The sequence below is a fragment of the Parambassis ranga genome, chromosome 13 (assembly GCF_900634625.1).
Source record: "Parambassis ranga chromosome 13, fParRan2.1, whole genome shotgun sequence".
In the NCBI taxonomy this organism is placed as follows: Eukaryota; Metazoa; Chordata; class Actinopteri; family Ambassidae; genus Parambassis; species Parambassis ranga.
Window position 1 is genome coordinate 9,668,948 of NC_041033.1, and position 14,928 is coordinate 9,683,875.

At 42.0% G+C, this 14,928-nt stretch overlaps 1 protein-coding gene across 1 annotated transcript; it reads right to left on the bottom strand.

Annotated features, from left to right (window-relative positions):
• Positions 1–11,567: 11,567 nt before the first annotated feature.
• Positions 11,568–14,716, bottom strand: LOC114445077 (lymphoid enhancer-binding factor 1-like). The gene is made up of 8 exons (XM_028420026.1): positions 14,708–14,716; positions 13,909–13,960; positions 13,398–13,591; positions 13,178–13,249; positions 12,686–12,744; positions 12,089–12,242; positions 11,722–11,829; positions 11,568–11,630 (listed from the first exon to the last, which is right to left on the bottom strand). The coding sequence occupies exons 3-8, from the start codon at positions 13,578–13,580 to the stop codon at positions 11,568–11,570; spliced, it is 639 nt and encodes a 212-aa protein (XP_028275827.1). The 5' UTR covers positions 13,581–13,591; positions 13,909–13,960; positions 14,708–14,716.
• Positions 14,717–14,928: the final 212 nt, after the last annotated feature.

A 14,928-nucleotide genomic window follows, 5' to 3' on the forward strand; every position in this document is an offset into this window, starting at 1 on the left:
TGTAATAACAAATCATCAGGACAGGCAACACAGACTCTGTTCACAGACACCTGCATCACTGAATGGCCCAGGAAGGAGTTACAGTCAAAGTGATGCCACAATGAAAAATGTTCAAACGAAAGTCAAACACACATAAGCAGTTCACAATGGGACCGTCAAAGATTCAGAGGACTGAACTAAACAGCACAGCACATGGCAATAAAAGGTAGAATACCACTCTTGCACAGTTCTCCACAAGTAAGCTCAACATCCTGTCTTCCTTTGATGCACAAAACATGAGTACCACACTCAGAAAATCATCAGGGGAAGAGCATCCATCATGATACAAGCAGCTTACATGAAAAGATCACAGAACAAAAACATGTAAAAACTGTCCATACCTTGCTATCAGGAAGTGCAAGCTCATGAGTCTTGTAGTCCAAACTACCAACATCCTGTCTGTCCACAAAAACCTGGAGAACATTGTCAGTCACAGGATTATTATTTCAAATGCTTTATTCATGTTTGCTCAAGACACAGTAATCACTGACTCACTTTTTGCAGTCTGTATAGTTTCTCAGTTTTTTCACCTGCTGGCTCCCTTCTTCTTATTCTCGTGTTAAACAAGCCCCCGATCTAAATTAACCAATCAGACAGCAGCTTTTGAGATTGGCAGCAGAAATACAATAGAAAAACACCACAGGAATGTATACAGGACTATAAACATTTAAAGGTAGGGTAGGAGATTTCATTCTGATGCACTTTTTGTTAAATTAGTGTATCTTCTCTTCACAATCCAATAGCAACCAATTAGTTAGGCAGATTCGCATTAAAATGAAGAATATGAATCATCTGTGGAAGCTATAAAATGCTAAAAACATCAGCCAATCCTCCGGGACGACCCTGTGCGGGGTATTGGCTGGTTGTCACTCTCTTCCTGCTCTGCACGCACCAGAGAGGTACGTGCATGATGGCCGAAGTCACAGACCGCAGCTCGTCTTCAGGTAATGCCCGTCCATGTGATTGGAGGCGTAGAAAGGAGGGGATCCAAACGCAGATCTCAAGGTAAGTGTCTTTATTACAAAAAATCAAAGATAACGAAAATTGTCCACAGAGGAGGAAAAACGCTCATAGGTGCAGGTGCAGGAGGTAGGATGGGTTGCTGGTTCTCACCGGGCAGGAGGTCTCCTGAAGAGAAAATCAGGTGAGTTAATCCACACAAATGATTCAGCGAACTGTTGCCTTCTGGCAGACGTTACAGACAGCGTATGCATGTTTTTTTAGGCTATGACTGGGTGTGTATGATGTTCTTTTATGTATTTTATCTCACTATGTCTATTCTTATTGTTTTATTAGTTTAATCATTTATTTATTGTTTTTAGCAAATTAGACCTAAATTATATATATATTTTTACATCAACTGAATGAATGATACACTGACTGGGGAGCACTTTAAATTTCGTTCTTGTGACAACGATATGGAAGAGGATTAGAGCCACTAAAAATACAAAAATTGTCATGACAGAAAAAAATTTATTCTGACTTTCAGAATTCAGAATTCTGACTTGACCCACGTGCAGGTGAGTGAATGCCCGTTTTATAAATTCCAGCTGTCACTACCTTCGTGACACAAACATTTCCCATCACCATGACAACCAGACCTAACAAATAGACAAACAACTCAATAATACATGATCACAATATATGGCTCCTACAGTACACCTGCGCCCACAATACAGTACACACACTCTCTATCTCTATCTTCATGTCCTTTTCAGCAGCGTTTTTGATGTGCGGCTATGATGCCGATTCGTCTTCATGTTTTCTTTTTCTACAGGGACAAAACAGGAAAAACAAAAGTAAGGACACAATATACCACTGTGTACACATGTTAGGACACAAGTAGGCTACATTATGACATTAAATAAAATACAATTCAAATTCATCTCTGGGAAGCTGTTCAGCTGCATTAAAGCCCAATACACAGACAGAGATTATAATAATGACCACACAGACCTGAACACCTGATCATTGATGATTTCATCATGATTAGTCACATATCGTCTAAAAGCAGCATCAGCAACTTACCTTGATGTGGTGGGGAGGGGAGGAGCAGCAGAAGGAGGAGGAGCAGGAGGAGGAGGAGGAGGAGGAGGAGGAGGAGGAGGAGCAGGCTCCACAACAACAGGCCAGTAGGACAACTCTCCGCTCCTTTAGACAGAGACACAGATGTCCATGTTAGACAGCAGAAGCCATGTTTAATCATACCTTTGTTTGTAAGTAAGTAAACTTTATTTATACAGCACCTTTCACAGATAGGATCACAAAGTGCTTTACAAAATGCAGTTAAAACCAAACTACCATATTAAAATGAAATAAAAACAACACAATAAAACCCAGTCATCTAAAAGCTTGTCTGAATAAAAGTGTTTGCGTGATTTACTTACGGTTCAATAACAGAAACCAGGATGAGGTTGTCCGGCACCTCCACCACTGGATGTTGAAACTGAGGACACAAATGTGGAGGTGATTAGACAAGTTGGTGTCCTCTGTCTGCTAATGTGTCATAAGGATCCCGCTGAGGCTCAGAGAGTGTGTATTCAACTGTAAATCTGATTCACTGTTACACATGATCAGCCTCTGTGGGTCTGTGATTAGACTGTGTGTGGTTACTGCATGTGAAGCAGGGACAGGTGGAGACATGGTCCACAGTGTTACTGACAGTTCTGATTACTGTTACTTCAAAAAGGTGTTTAGTAGTATGTAGTGTTTCATTTTGAAGGTTTCTTGTGTTTCTTACTCCGTCCTCATGAGGTCCAGCTGTGTCTGCTTCCTAACTTGTGTACTTTGTGTTTTTATACTCAGCCCTTCCTCTTGTCTGATGCTGCTGTTTCCAACAACCAAACAACATGTATTAGTGTGTTTATCGAGGGTCTTACTGTGTTCCCAGGTGAAGCTGCTGCTGCTGCTGCTGTGGAGCTGCTGCAGGAGGGGGCAGGGGACTCATGATGGTACTGCAGAGAGACCGGGAAGATTGAGCAGACATAACACACTCAGAGTCTGCCTTATTTTGATGTGGAAATAACTAAATGGTCAAAATTCAGATTTTTTTGTGGGTCAGGTGTTTTTGTCTCTGTCCCTGACCTCCACTTTGTGTCTTACCTGTCCCTGGCTGGCTCCAGTGTCCAGCTGTAGGTGGATGTCCGGTGCAGCAGGCACAGGAGGAGGAGGGGGGTCGGATGCACCATTTTGAAGCAGATCCAGAACCGCTGCTTCAAGAGTGGACACAACCTCCTCCCACTCCATCTCCTGCACCATGTGCTCCACTATAGGCCAGAGGTCCATTTTAAACTGTGCAGGGAACATTTGAAACAATTTGGTTGATTTTGGTTTTACATATGTTCAAACTATGGATCAATGAACACAGTGAAATGTATTATAATTCAACAACTAGAAAAGGGCTTTTCCTGAAGAAAATGCAAGTTTGATTGCTGCAGCTGATGTAGAATAGAATAGAATATACTTTATTAATCCCCTTGGGAAGGTCCCTCAGGGAAATTTGGGTACCAGCAGCAATACAACACCGACAGTCAGAGCAAGAGTTAAATAGAACAAAATAAAGAATAAAAGATAAGAGGAATTATGTACAAACATTACACAGTAGCATAAATGGTAATGTGATATAGTGCAGTAAATGTAAAGGAATTATGTACAAACTTTGCACAGCAGCATAAATGGTACAGATGGATTTTGAACATATAAATTATTGCATGTGTGATGTATCAGGTGGGCTGCACTCCTCCCTCCTTCTCCCCCTCCTGCCAAAAGCAGAGTTGTAAAGTTTGATGGATCAGGGGACAAAGGAGTCTCTGAGGCCCCGTTCACACAAAATGTGGCTTAAGCAGGATTTGGCCGCATCCAGATCAATCCAGATGTGTTTTTTTCCTAGTGTGAACACCTCCAATCCAGCTGAATCCAGTTTGATTTCACCCTTCCACCCTCGAGAGGTGGATCTAGCAGGATTGGCTCAAATGTGGCTCAGGTGTGAACGCAAATGTGGCTAGCGAATCCTGCTTGCCACATTATTAGCCATATTACGAGGCGCCACCTAGTGGTTTGGAGAACAGCAAACACGCTGGATGAAGCCGGATTGAGTGCGGACACAACTGTGTGCTAGCCAGATTTGAAAATAGGTCTGAACGCATCCAGCTTAAAGGCTGTCTGGGCTCAATCCTACTCTAGCTGGAATGACTTTCTCCAGTGTGAACGGGGCCTGAGTCTGTTGGTCCTGCTGTTGGGGAGGAGCAGCCTGTGACTGTTCAGGCTCCTCTAAGCACTGATGACAGTGTGCAGAGGATGACTGGCATCTTCCAGAAGTTTTCTTAGTGTTCTCCTCTCTGCCACAGTGACCAGGGAGTCCAGCTTCATGCCGACCACAGAGACGGCCACCTTCTTCCTGTTGAGGGCAGCTTTAACATCTTGTGTTACCCAAGTTTTATTTGGGTAACAGCGGACAGAGTTGTTTGGGGAGACTATGTCCAGGCAGAAGTTAAGGTAGTCTGTCAGACAGTGAGTCTGCTCCTCTATGTCCTCGCTGTGTGTTTTCAGCAGTACATCCCCGTCAGTGGTGACAAAGCAGTCCCTCAGGGCATCTCTGCCTCAGGTGACCACTTCCTGATTGAACGAGTGGTTTTAGACATCCTTTTGACCAGGGGGGTGTACTGTGGCTGCAGGTAGACCAGATTATGGTCAGACTTTCCAAGTGGGGGGTGGCTCTGTAGGCATCCTTCACGTTGGCATACAGCAGGTCTATTGTTCTGTTCTGCCTTGTGGGACAGTCTACAGCCTGGTAGAAGGAGGTCAAGGTGGGGTCCAGGGAAGCATGGTTAAAGTCCTCAATCCGGCTTCATCCAGCGTGTTTGCTGTCCTCCAAACCACTAGGTGGTGCCTCGTAATATACAGAGTCTGTTCACACCGCGGTAGGACCGTGTGCGCATGCGTTTTTTTGTCCCGTGTCGCGCCCCGTGAACCGGAAGTAGCACATCGCTAACCGGAAGTAGCATGTCGCTAACAGGAAGTAGTGTGTCGCTAACCGGAAGTAGCATGTCGCTAGCCGGATTCGCTCGCCACATTTGCGTTCACACCTGAGCCACATTTGAGCCAATCCAGCTAGCCGGATTGAAATCAAACTACAAACTACAAATCAAACTACAGCCGGATTCGAGGTGTTCACACATCTGGATTGATCAGGATGCGGCCAAATCCTGCTTAAGCCACATTTTTTTTCCCAGTGTGAACGGGGTAATAGACTTCAATGTTAAATGGCTTTTGAATTTTTATTACTATTTTGAAAACGAAACATATTTGAACAAATCCGAATACAAGTTCAATAGCCCTCGAAGAGCTGAACAGAATGATGTCTGAACGGTTTGTGTAGCTGAAAGCATGTGGAACTAGTTACATGTCAAAGTTGAAGGTGGTTTTGAAGGCTCCTCCATAGACTCCCATGTTAGAAATGATGCAGAAATTGCTTAATATTTGAAAAACGTTTTGAAAAAGACAGAATGTCCTGTGAGATGAACATTTTGATCGTTGAATGGCTGAAATCGGTCAATGTATGCTGAAGATACGCTGCGCCAAAAAAAACGCATGGAAGTTTAAAAAGATGAAAGAAGAGAAGAACAAACAAGAGTTTGATTGTTTCCTAGCAACAATCAAACTAAATATGCTGCTTCTTGTGTCAGCCTGTCACCCTGGTAACAGCCCTGCCTGCCTAATTAAGCCCTAATTAAGACACCTGTGTGATTCTTCTTATACTCTTCTCAGGGCAGATCCCACATATTTTAATGGGGGTTGCACCCTCTGAACAATTTCTTTTTTTGTCCAACCCGAAGCCTTCAGATAGAGCAGCATCTCGTGAGCATTTCAAGACTAAAATGGAGTCTGTAGCTTGAAATTTGTAGGAAGGGATACATTTGGCAGATGACCCTCATTGAAAAGTTCTCTCATAGACTTCAATGTTAAATGGCTTTTGAATTCTCATTAATATTTTGAAAATGAAACATATTTGAACAAATTTGAAGTTTGAAGGTTTGTGTTGCTTAATATTTGAACAACTTTTTTTTAAACTTGAAGTTGAGAGTGTGAGAGTGAGATAAACATTTTGATAGTTGAATGGCTGAAATCGGTCAATGTATGCTGAAGATACGCTGCACCAAAAAACATACAGAAGAATAAGAAAGAAGAAGAAGAAAGAGGGTGAAGAACAAGAGTTTGATATCCTAGCAGCAATCAAACTAATAATATCATTAAGTGGCTTCACCTACAAATGAAAATGCTGCATCAATAATGAATTGAAAGTGTCTCTGTTAGTATTTACCAGATGTGGTCAGTGATGGCTGTTCACCAAAGGGTCTTCTGTCTGTAATGGCCTGTTAAATATATAGACAGTGTGATGTCTTATACGTTTGATTGCCGTTGCTACCTCACCCTCTTTTTTTAGTTTGATTGTTGCTAGGCAATCAAACTATTGTTCTTGAAGAACAATAGTGAATATGACACATTATATGTGTCATATTGATCATCCTTCAGCTGTATACTACTTTTCCACATTCAAATCACACAACCTGAGCTTCTTATAAGCCTATGGTATTATTCCAGCCTCTGACCTTTCATATGGTATATTCACAGGCTATTCTTTAAGGTCATGACTTTACTGTTCTTGTCTTCAGCAGTGTCTCTTTCATATCTTCATGATATTAAGATTTTCTACTTTTCAAAATAAGAGCTTCATCTTTTCAAATTCTTAACTGTGTTTCAGCAAATTAAATTCAGATTGCTGATTCTCCAGCAATTCAGAGCAATCCTTCACATCAGCGTTAAAAGCAATGCTTTAGCTGCAGCAATCAAACTTGCAATCTTCTTCAGGAAATTACCCATCACACTTTTAAATGTAGACTATAAAATATTTGCATTTGTTTACTCCAGGCGACTAAAATCTAGTCTTGGAGATATTATAAATGAATGCCAAACTGGTTTTATGTACAAACTACACATTAGTAACAATATTAGACTAATCTTAGATTTGCTTGACTACTCTGAACGTGGAATCTGAAGCAGTTATTGTTTTTCTTGATTTCTACAAAGCTATGACACATAGAACACCCCTTTATTTTTAAAACATTAAAATTAATGAGATTTGGAGAAAACTTTATCTCAGTAGTTATAATGTTATACAAAGACATAAATAGTAATTTATTAATATACCCTAACACCTCAAAAAGATTTCCAATAAGTTGCTCAGTCCGTCAAGGATGCCCAATCTCACCATTTCTGTTTTTGATTGCAGTAGAACTCCTCTCTCTCCAAATCTTAAATAATGATGATATAAAAGGTTTAACCATATTTCATAAGGAACTTAAAATCATACAACTGCTCTACTTGATATTGATAATGATACAGCTCTACTTTTGAAAGATAAACATCAGATTGAACCAATTAATTAAGGATTTCTCTAAAGCTTCACGTTTACATCCTAATATTAATAAATGTGAAATCTTATGTCTTTATGATACAGATTGCGAAAACATATGTAACATCCAAGTTAGGAAAACTGTTAAATACTTAGGCATAGATATCACTAAAGATGTGGCCTATAGGCAACAGCTTAACTTTAATTCCTAGACTTAAGAAAACACAAAATATTATATATATAATATCAGAGTAGTGAAATATGAAATAGAAATATATAATAAATATCTAAATACCTAGATAGCATTTAAATCCCTGAGTTGTATCTAAAGAAGAACATATTTACTACTGTATAATCCTTTACATAGTGAAGAGCATGACATAGAATAGAATAGAATAGAACAGAGTAGACTTTATTAATCCCTTTGGGAAGGTCCCTTAGGGAAATTTGGGTAACAGCAGCAATACAACACCGACAGTCAGAGCAAGAGTTAAATAGAATAAAATAGAATAAAATAGAATATAGTGCAGTAAAAAATAAAAGATAAGAGGAATTATTTACAAACATTGCACACCAGCATAGATGGTCATGTGATATAGTGCAGTAAATGTAAAGGAATTATGTACAAAAATTGTAAAGCAGCATAGATGGTCATGTGATATAGTGCAGTAAATGTAAACAAACATTGCACAGCAGCATAGATGGTACAGATGTATTATTGCATGTGTGTTCTTCCCTCCCTCCTTCTCCCCTGAGGTACTTGTAGTTGCCTACAATCTCCACCTCGTCGTCCCTGATGGTCACTGGACGTGGCTGTGGGCTGGACTTCCTGAAGTCGATGACTAGCTCCTTAGTCTTTGAGACGTTAAGCTGGAGATGGTTCACCTGACTTGACTCCAGGTGACAAAGTCGCTGACTACACTTCTGTACTCATCCTCTCCATCATCCCTGATACACCCCACGATGGCTGTTTCATCTGCAAACTTCTGGATGTGACACAGTTCTGAGTTGTAGCAGAAGTCTGAGGTGTAAAGGGTGAAGAGGAGAGGGGCCAGCACTGTCCCCTGGGGAGCTCTGGTGCTGCTGATTACAGTGTCTGATGTGGTGTCCTTTAGCCTGACGTAGTCTGTCCGTGAGGTAGTCAGCAATCCAGGACACCAAGTAGTGGTCCACTGACATCTCCCTCAGTTTGTCCAGTAGCAGCAGGGGCTGGATGGTGTGGAAGGCACTTGAGAAGTCCAGAAAAAAAATCCTCACTGTGCCCCTCCCTTTGTCCAGATGTGCTTGAACACGGTGTAGGAGGTAGAGAATGGATGTACCAGTATGAATCTACAGTGTCTGAGTGACTGTTCAGAGTTCAGTAGTTTGATTGAGACAGGCAGGAATGACTTCCTGTGTCTCTCAGTGGTGCATCGCGGGAGTCGGAGTCTGTTGCTGAACGAGCTCCTGTAGCTGGTCAGCACAGTGTGGAGTGGGTGAGAGGGACAGTCCAGTATAGTCTTTATTTTGGACAACATCCTCCTCTGACACACCTCTGTCAGAGAGTCCAGGTCCTCTCCCACAACATGGCCACCTTCCTGATGATTCTGTTTAGTCTGTTTCTGTCCCTCACCTTCAGACTGCTGCCCCAGCAGACAACAGCATACATGATGGCACTGGCCACCACAGACTCATAAAACATCCTCAGCATCGTCCTGCAGATGTTGAAGCTGCCTCAGAAAGTAGAGGCGACTCTGGCCCTTCCTGTAAACAGTGTCCACGTTTTTCCTCCAGTCCAGGTTGTGGTCCAAGTACATTCCCAGGTATTTGTACTCCTCCACCATCTGAACACTGACCCCTTTGATGCTGCTAGGGGTCACTGGAGCCTTTGTCCTCCTCAGATCCACCACTAGTTCTTTTGTCTTTGTCACATCTAGCAGTAGGTGGTTGCTCTCGCTCCAGGTGACAAAGCTATCTACCATGGATCTGTACTCCCTCTCATCACTACCAGTGATACATCCAACCACTGCAGAGTCATCAGAGAATTTCTGGAGGTGGCAGGTCTCTGTGCAGTAGTTGAAGTCTGTGGTGTAGAGTGAAGAGGAAGGGAGAGAGGACGGTCCCCTGTGGAACCCAGGTGTTGCTGATCAGTCTGTCTGACATACAGCTCTGTAGGCGTACATACTGTGGTCTGCCAGTCAGATCGTCCACCATCCAGGACAGCAGTGGGGCATCCACCTGCATCGCTGTCAGCTTCTCAGCCAGCGGGGCCGGCCTGATGGTGTCAAAAGCACAAAACACAAAAAAAGTGATTCTTACAGTGCTTGCCAGCTTATCCAGGTGGGTGTAGACTCTGTTCAGCAGGAAGATGACAGCGTCCTCAACTCCTAGGCGGGGCTGGTAGGTGAACTGGAAATGCTTTATTTATTTATTATTTATTTATTTATTCATGGTGCTTGTACAGTGTGTGTGTGTCTGTGGGCACTCACCAGTGTGCTGTCTCTGATGTTATTCCTGGAGTTCAGGGCTCCTCCACTGGTGATAGTGGTTTCATACAGTGCATAACCGTATGACTGACCACTGTTGTTGTTGACAGGCAGATTCTCCATGTTCACCAGCCTCTCTCTCTGCAGCGATTATTGTTTATCAGTTTACAAGGTAAGGCTAACGGTTATAAAGCTAGCCATTTGTCTTACGACTCCTAATGTGTGAACAGATAAACACCCGCCCACTGACACATCATATGTTTACAGTTTGCTAACTTTCTGTTTGCTCCGTGTTTGAATGCTTTTTTATACTATTGTAGCACTGTGCCGTTCAAACAGATCAGCCGTGCACTTTCACCTGTCTCACCTGCTGATCCCTGGACATGTTTCCATAACAAGTTAACCTAATAGCTGCCGTGCATTTTAAGGCTTGACTTCACTGCTCCTCTGATCAGGAGGAGATCAATTTATCTGTGTCTCACTGTTAAAATGTGGTAGTAGAGCCCAAAAGGAGCTGTGTGATATGAAGAACTGTTTGATTACATGCAGCATAAATGATGATGATGATTATTATTATTATTAGGATACACACCTGCCATTACCCAAAAGTGTGGCTTCACTTTTACGGTTACATTCAAATGCAATGGTGATAACTCATGAGAGGCACTCCTGCAGTAATAGCCACCTTTTTGTCTTATGGTTTACAGAAGCCATTGTTTATTTCAGATTTTGTAACATCTGTAAGATTTGCTTATCTTGATGCTTCATGTCATCAGATATATATCCAGTGTATGACCACATGGTGAAGTGACTGACAGCCAACTTTGTGTGTCCATGCAGACCTGAAAACCTGCTGATTTGTTCAAACAGAGCTTATGAGGCAATATACAAGAAGGGACAGAGTCGCCTGTATCTCCTAAGGAGACTCAGGTCCTTTAATGTCTGCCAGACCACGCTGCAGATGTTTTACCACTCGGTGGTCTTCAGTGCCATCTTCTACGCTGTAGTGTGCTGGGGCAGCAGGATGAAGACGGCTGACACCAACAGACTCAACAAGCTCATTAGGAAGGCTGGCTCGGTACTAGGAGTGGAGCTGGAGTCTGTGGTGGAGGTGACGGAGAGGAGGATACTGAGGAAACTCCTCATCATTCTTAACAACAGAATATGTCTGTATTTTTTACAGTGCTATGACATTTGAAGCTAGTATTATTGTGTATCATTACACAAATGGACTGCATTGTAAGATAAGATGTAATATTTCAATCTAGTTAATGAAAATAAAATTTAAACAAAGTTCTCGTTGGCTGTCTGCTTTATGGTTACAATATTTTGTCTGTTGTAAAAAATGGCTTCCCTATATAAGTGTGATGTATCAGCAAATAAAGAGGATTTGTCAATTTATAAACAAGATTTATTAAAAAAAGTAATAATAAAGAATTAAAATAAAACTATATACAATATAAAATCAGAACAAGAAGAAGTTTTTGTAAATTAAATGTAAAATAACTATTTACAAGAAAAAAATTGTGAACAAGCAAAAAAAACTATTTACAGAAAAACGAAGGAATTTGGGAAATGAAGTCCGTCCTCTGTAGAAACACAAACACAAACATGATCAGTCCTCTGTGACACTTTGTGTGTGCCCACCTGCATCAAACAGCATATTTACTTGTTGTGGCTGGAGTCCTACTCCTGACTCTTTTCCTCTTTTTGCCCTAAAATCAAACACATCACACACATTACACTCTGTTTTCACTGTCTGTGGAGGAGTTGTGTCGTAGTTGTATGTGAGCAGAGTGTGCTTACATAGTTGTCTGCAGACGACCAGTTGGGGTACAGCTGGGCGTGGAGCCGCCGCTCTACCTCGGCCTCCTCATAGTACTTCGCCTGCTCCTCCTTTGATAGTGACTTCCACTGTGGACAGACGACAACTGACTGTCAGCACATGTACTAAAACACACCTGCAGGCCAGTAGTACACAGTGATGTGTGTTTCTGTTGTGTGTGTGTCATAAAATCAGAAAAGCCTTGTTAATATTGATGCCTGTGGCCATTAATTGAACTGCAGTCAGCATTCTGAGGCTCGTAGTGTCAGATCAGTGCTGGCTAATAGCTTCCAAAATGCAGTGGATGACATCAGTTCAACCAAACTCTTGATCCAGAGTGTTTCTTACCATCTGTCCCACAGCTGCATTCACAGCCGCACTGCTCTTCATGCCCTTCTCAGCAGAGACCTTGGGCCTCTGCTCATTGAGGAAGAGCATGAAGGCGTTCCTTGGCTTTTTAATGTGCGGCTGTGACGCTGATTCATCCTCATGTTTTCTTCTTCTACAGGGACAAAACAGGAAAAACAAAAGTGAGGACACAATATACCACTGTGTGCACATGTGAGGACACAAGTAGGCTACATTATGACATTAAATACAATTCAAATTCATCTCTGGGAAGCTGTTCAGCTGCATTAAAGCCCAATACAAAGACAGAGATTATAATAATGATCACACAGACCTGAACACCTGATCATTGATGATTTCATCACGATCAGTCACACATTGTCTAAAAGCAGCATCAGCAACTTACCTTGATGTGGTGGGGAGGGGAGGAGCAGCAGCAGGAGGAGGAGGAGGAGGAGGAGGAGGAGGAGGAGGAGCAGGCTCCACAACAACAGGCCAGTAGGACAACTGTCCGCTCCTTTAGACAGAGACACAGATGTCCATGTTAGACAGCAGCAGCCATGTTTAATCATTCTTTTGTTTGTGTGATTTACTTACGGTTCAAAAACAGAAACAAGGACGACGTTGTCCGGCAGCTTCACCGCTGGATGTTGAAACTGAGGACACAAATGTGGAGGTGATTAGACAAGTTGGTGTCCTCTGTCTGCTAATGTGTCATAAGGATCCCGCTGAGGCTCAGAGAGTGTGTATTCAACTGTAAATCTGATTCACTGTTACACATGATCAGCCTCTGTGGGTCTGTGATTAGACTGTGTGTGGTTACTGCATGTGAAGCAGGGACAGGTGGAGACATGGTCCACAGTGTTACTGACAGTTCTGATTACTGTTACTTCAAAAATGTGTTTAGTAGTATTTAGTGTTTCATTTTGAAGGTTTCTTGTGTTTCATACTCTGTCCTCATGAGGTCCAGCTGTGTCTGCTTCCTAACTTGTGTACTTTGTGTTTTTATACTCAGCCCTTCCTCTTGTCTGATGCTGCTGTTTCCAACAACCAAACAACATGTATTAGTGTGTTTATCGAGGGTCTTACTGTGTTCCCAGGTGAAGCTGCTGCTGCTGCTGTGGAGCTGCTGCAGGAGGGGGCAGGGGACTCATGATGGTACTGCAGAGAGACCGGGAAGATTGAGCAGACATAACACACTCAGAGTCTGCCTTATTTTGATGTGGAAATAACTAAATGCTCAATATTCAGACTTTTGTGTGGGTCAGGTGTTTTTGTCTCTGTCCCTGACTTCCACTTTGTGTCTTACCTGTCCCTGGCTGGCTCCAGTGTCCAGCTGTAGGTGGATGTCCGGTGCAGCAGGCACAGGAGGAAGAGGGGGGTCGGATGCACCATCTTGAAGCAGATCCAGAACCGCTGCTTCAAGAGTGGACACAACCTCCTCCCACTCCATCTCCTGCAACATGCGCTCCACTATAGGCCAGAGGTCCATTTTAAACTGTGCTGGTAACATTTGAAACAATTTGGTTGATTTTGGTTTTACATATGTTCAAACTATGGATCAATAAACACAGTGAAATGTATTATAATTCAGCAATAATATCATTAAGTGGCTTCACCTTAACTTACAAATGAAAATGCTGCATCAATAATACTCCAACATGGTTTAAGAATTGTACATTATACTCAAAGAATATATTTACATCAAACATTTAGGGAGAATATTCATGTACATCAGTTTTAAGAGTATTATTTAGCTGTTACAGAGGTCACAGCAGCAAATGAGTCTGAATGAGCTGAAAGTGTCTGTTAGTATTTACCAGATGTGGTCAGTGATGGCTGGTCACTAAAGGGTCTTCTGTCTGTGATGGCCTGTTAAATATATAGACAGTGTTATTATTCAAATAAAATGCTGTTAACATTGATTTTATCTTAATCTGCTACAAATCAAAATGCTGTATCAATGATAATAATCCCATATTTTATTTTATTTTTAGTGATTATCCATAATACTCAAATATTGAACCCTTTCTGTTAGGGATGTCCCTCAAGTCCGAGTCTGAGTCATTTGATTTTGAGTATCTGCCGATACCGAGTCCCGATCCGATACTTTCAGGATTCTCTATAAAGGCATTATAGCTCATTGCAGCAAACCCCGTGTGTGTCTGTGTGTGTGTCACACCGGGAGATTTGACAGACGCAGCAGCTCATCGAGGTCTCGAACCCAGCACCTCTCGCACCAAAAGCAACTGTCATACCCCTACACTACAAGACGCAGCGCCACCCTGCACAGAAGGCATTAACTTTGACAGCCCTAATAAATATATATCCGAGTCCTGATCGGGAGGTAATGTCCGATCGAGTCTGAAATCACGTACTCGGGCCCGATTTCCGATCACGTGATCGGATCGGGACATCCCTACTTTCTGTACTCTTGCATTGATTTAACAGCTGTAGTACAAGTTCCTTTGCTGATACAGACGTTACATTATATTAAAAACCACCAACAGCACTTAGGAAGAATATCTGTGTGTACCATCAAAGTGCATCATTCAGTTGTTACAGAGGTCAGATCACTACATTAGTCTAAATGAGTTTAAACTATCTGTTAGTATTTACCAAATTCAGTTGTTCTGTGGTTGTCAATCTGTTGGGTTTTCTTATTTCTGCAGGAGCTCAAAAAAAGCAGCTTCTCTCTCTGTGTACTTGCTGTGGAAATTAACAATATTCAAAACATAACATAACAACATTCTATGGTTACTGTGCTGCTGTGACTTTTTAAAACTTCAAAGCAGTTGCAAGGCAACAAGTCCTATGACATCATTACATAGAATTATTGT

Bases quoted from the DNA above. Each gene is read 5' to 3' on its own strand.
- LOC114445077 (XM_028420026.1), bottom strand. From the start codon at position 13,580: ATGGACCTCTGGCCTATAGTGGAGCGCATGTTGCAGGAGATGGAGTGG. The intron at 11,830-12,088 runs GTAAGAAACACT...GTCTGTCCACAG, and splicing joins ATGCAGCTGTGGGACAGATG to TGGAAGTCACTATCAAAGGA. The intron at 11,631-11,721 runs GTAAGCACACTC...GTTTGATTTTAG, and splicing joins GGTCGTCTGCAGACAACTAT to GGCAAAAAGAGGAAAAGAGT.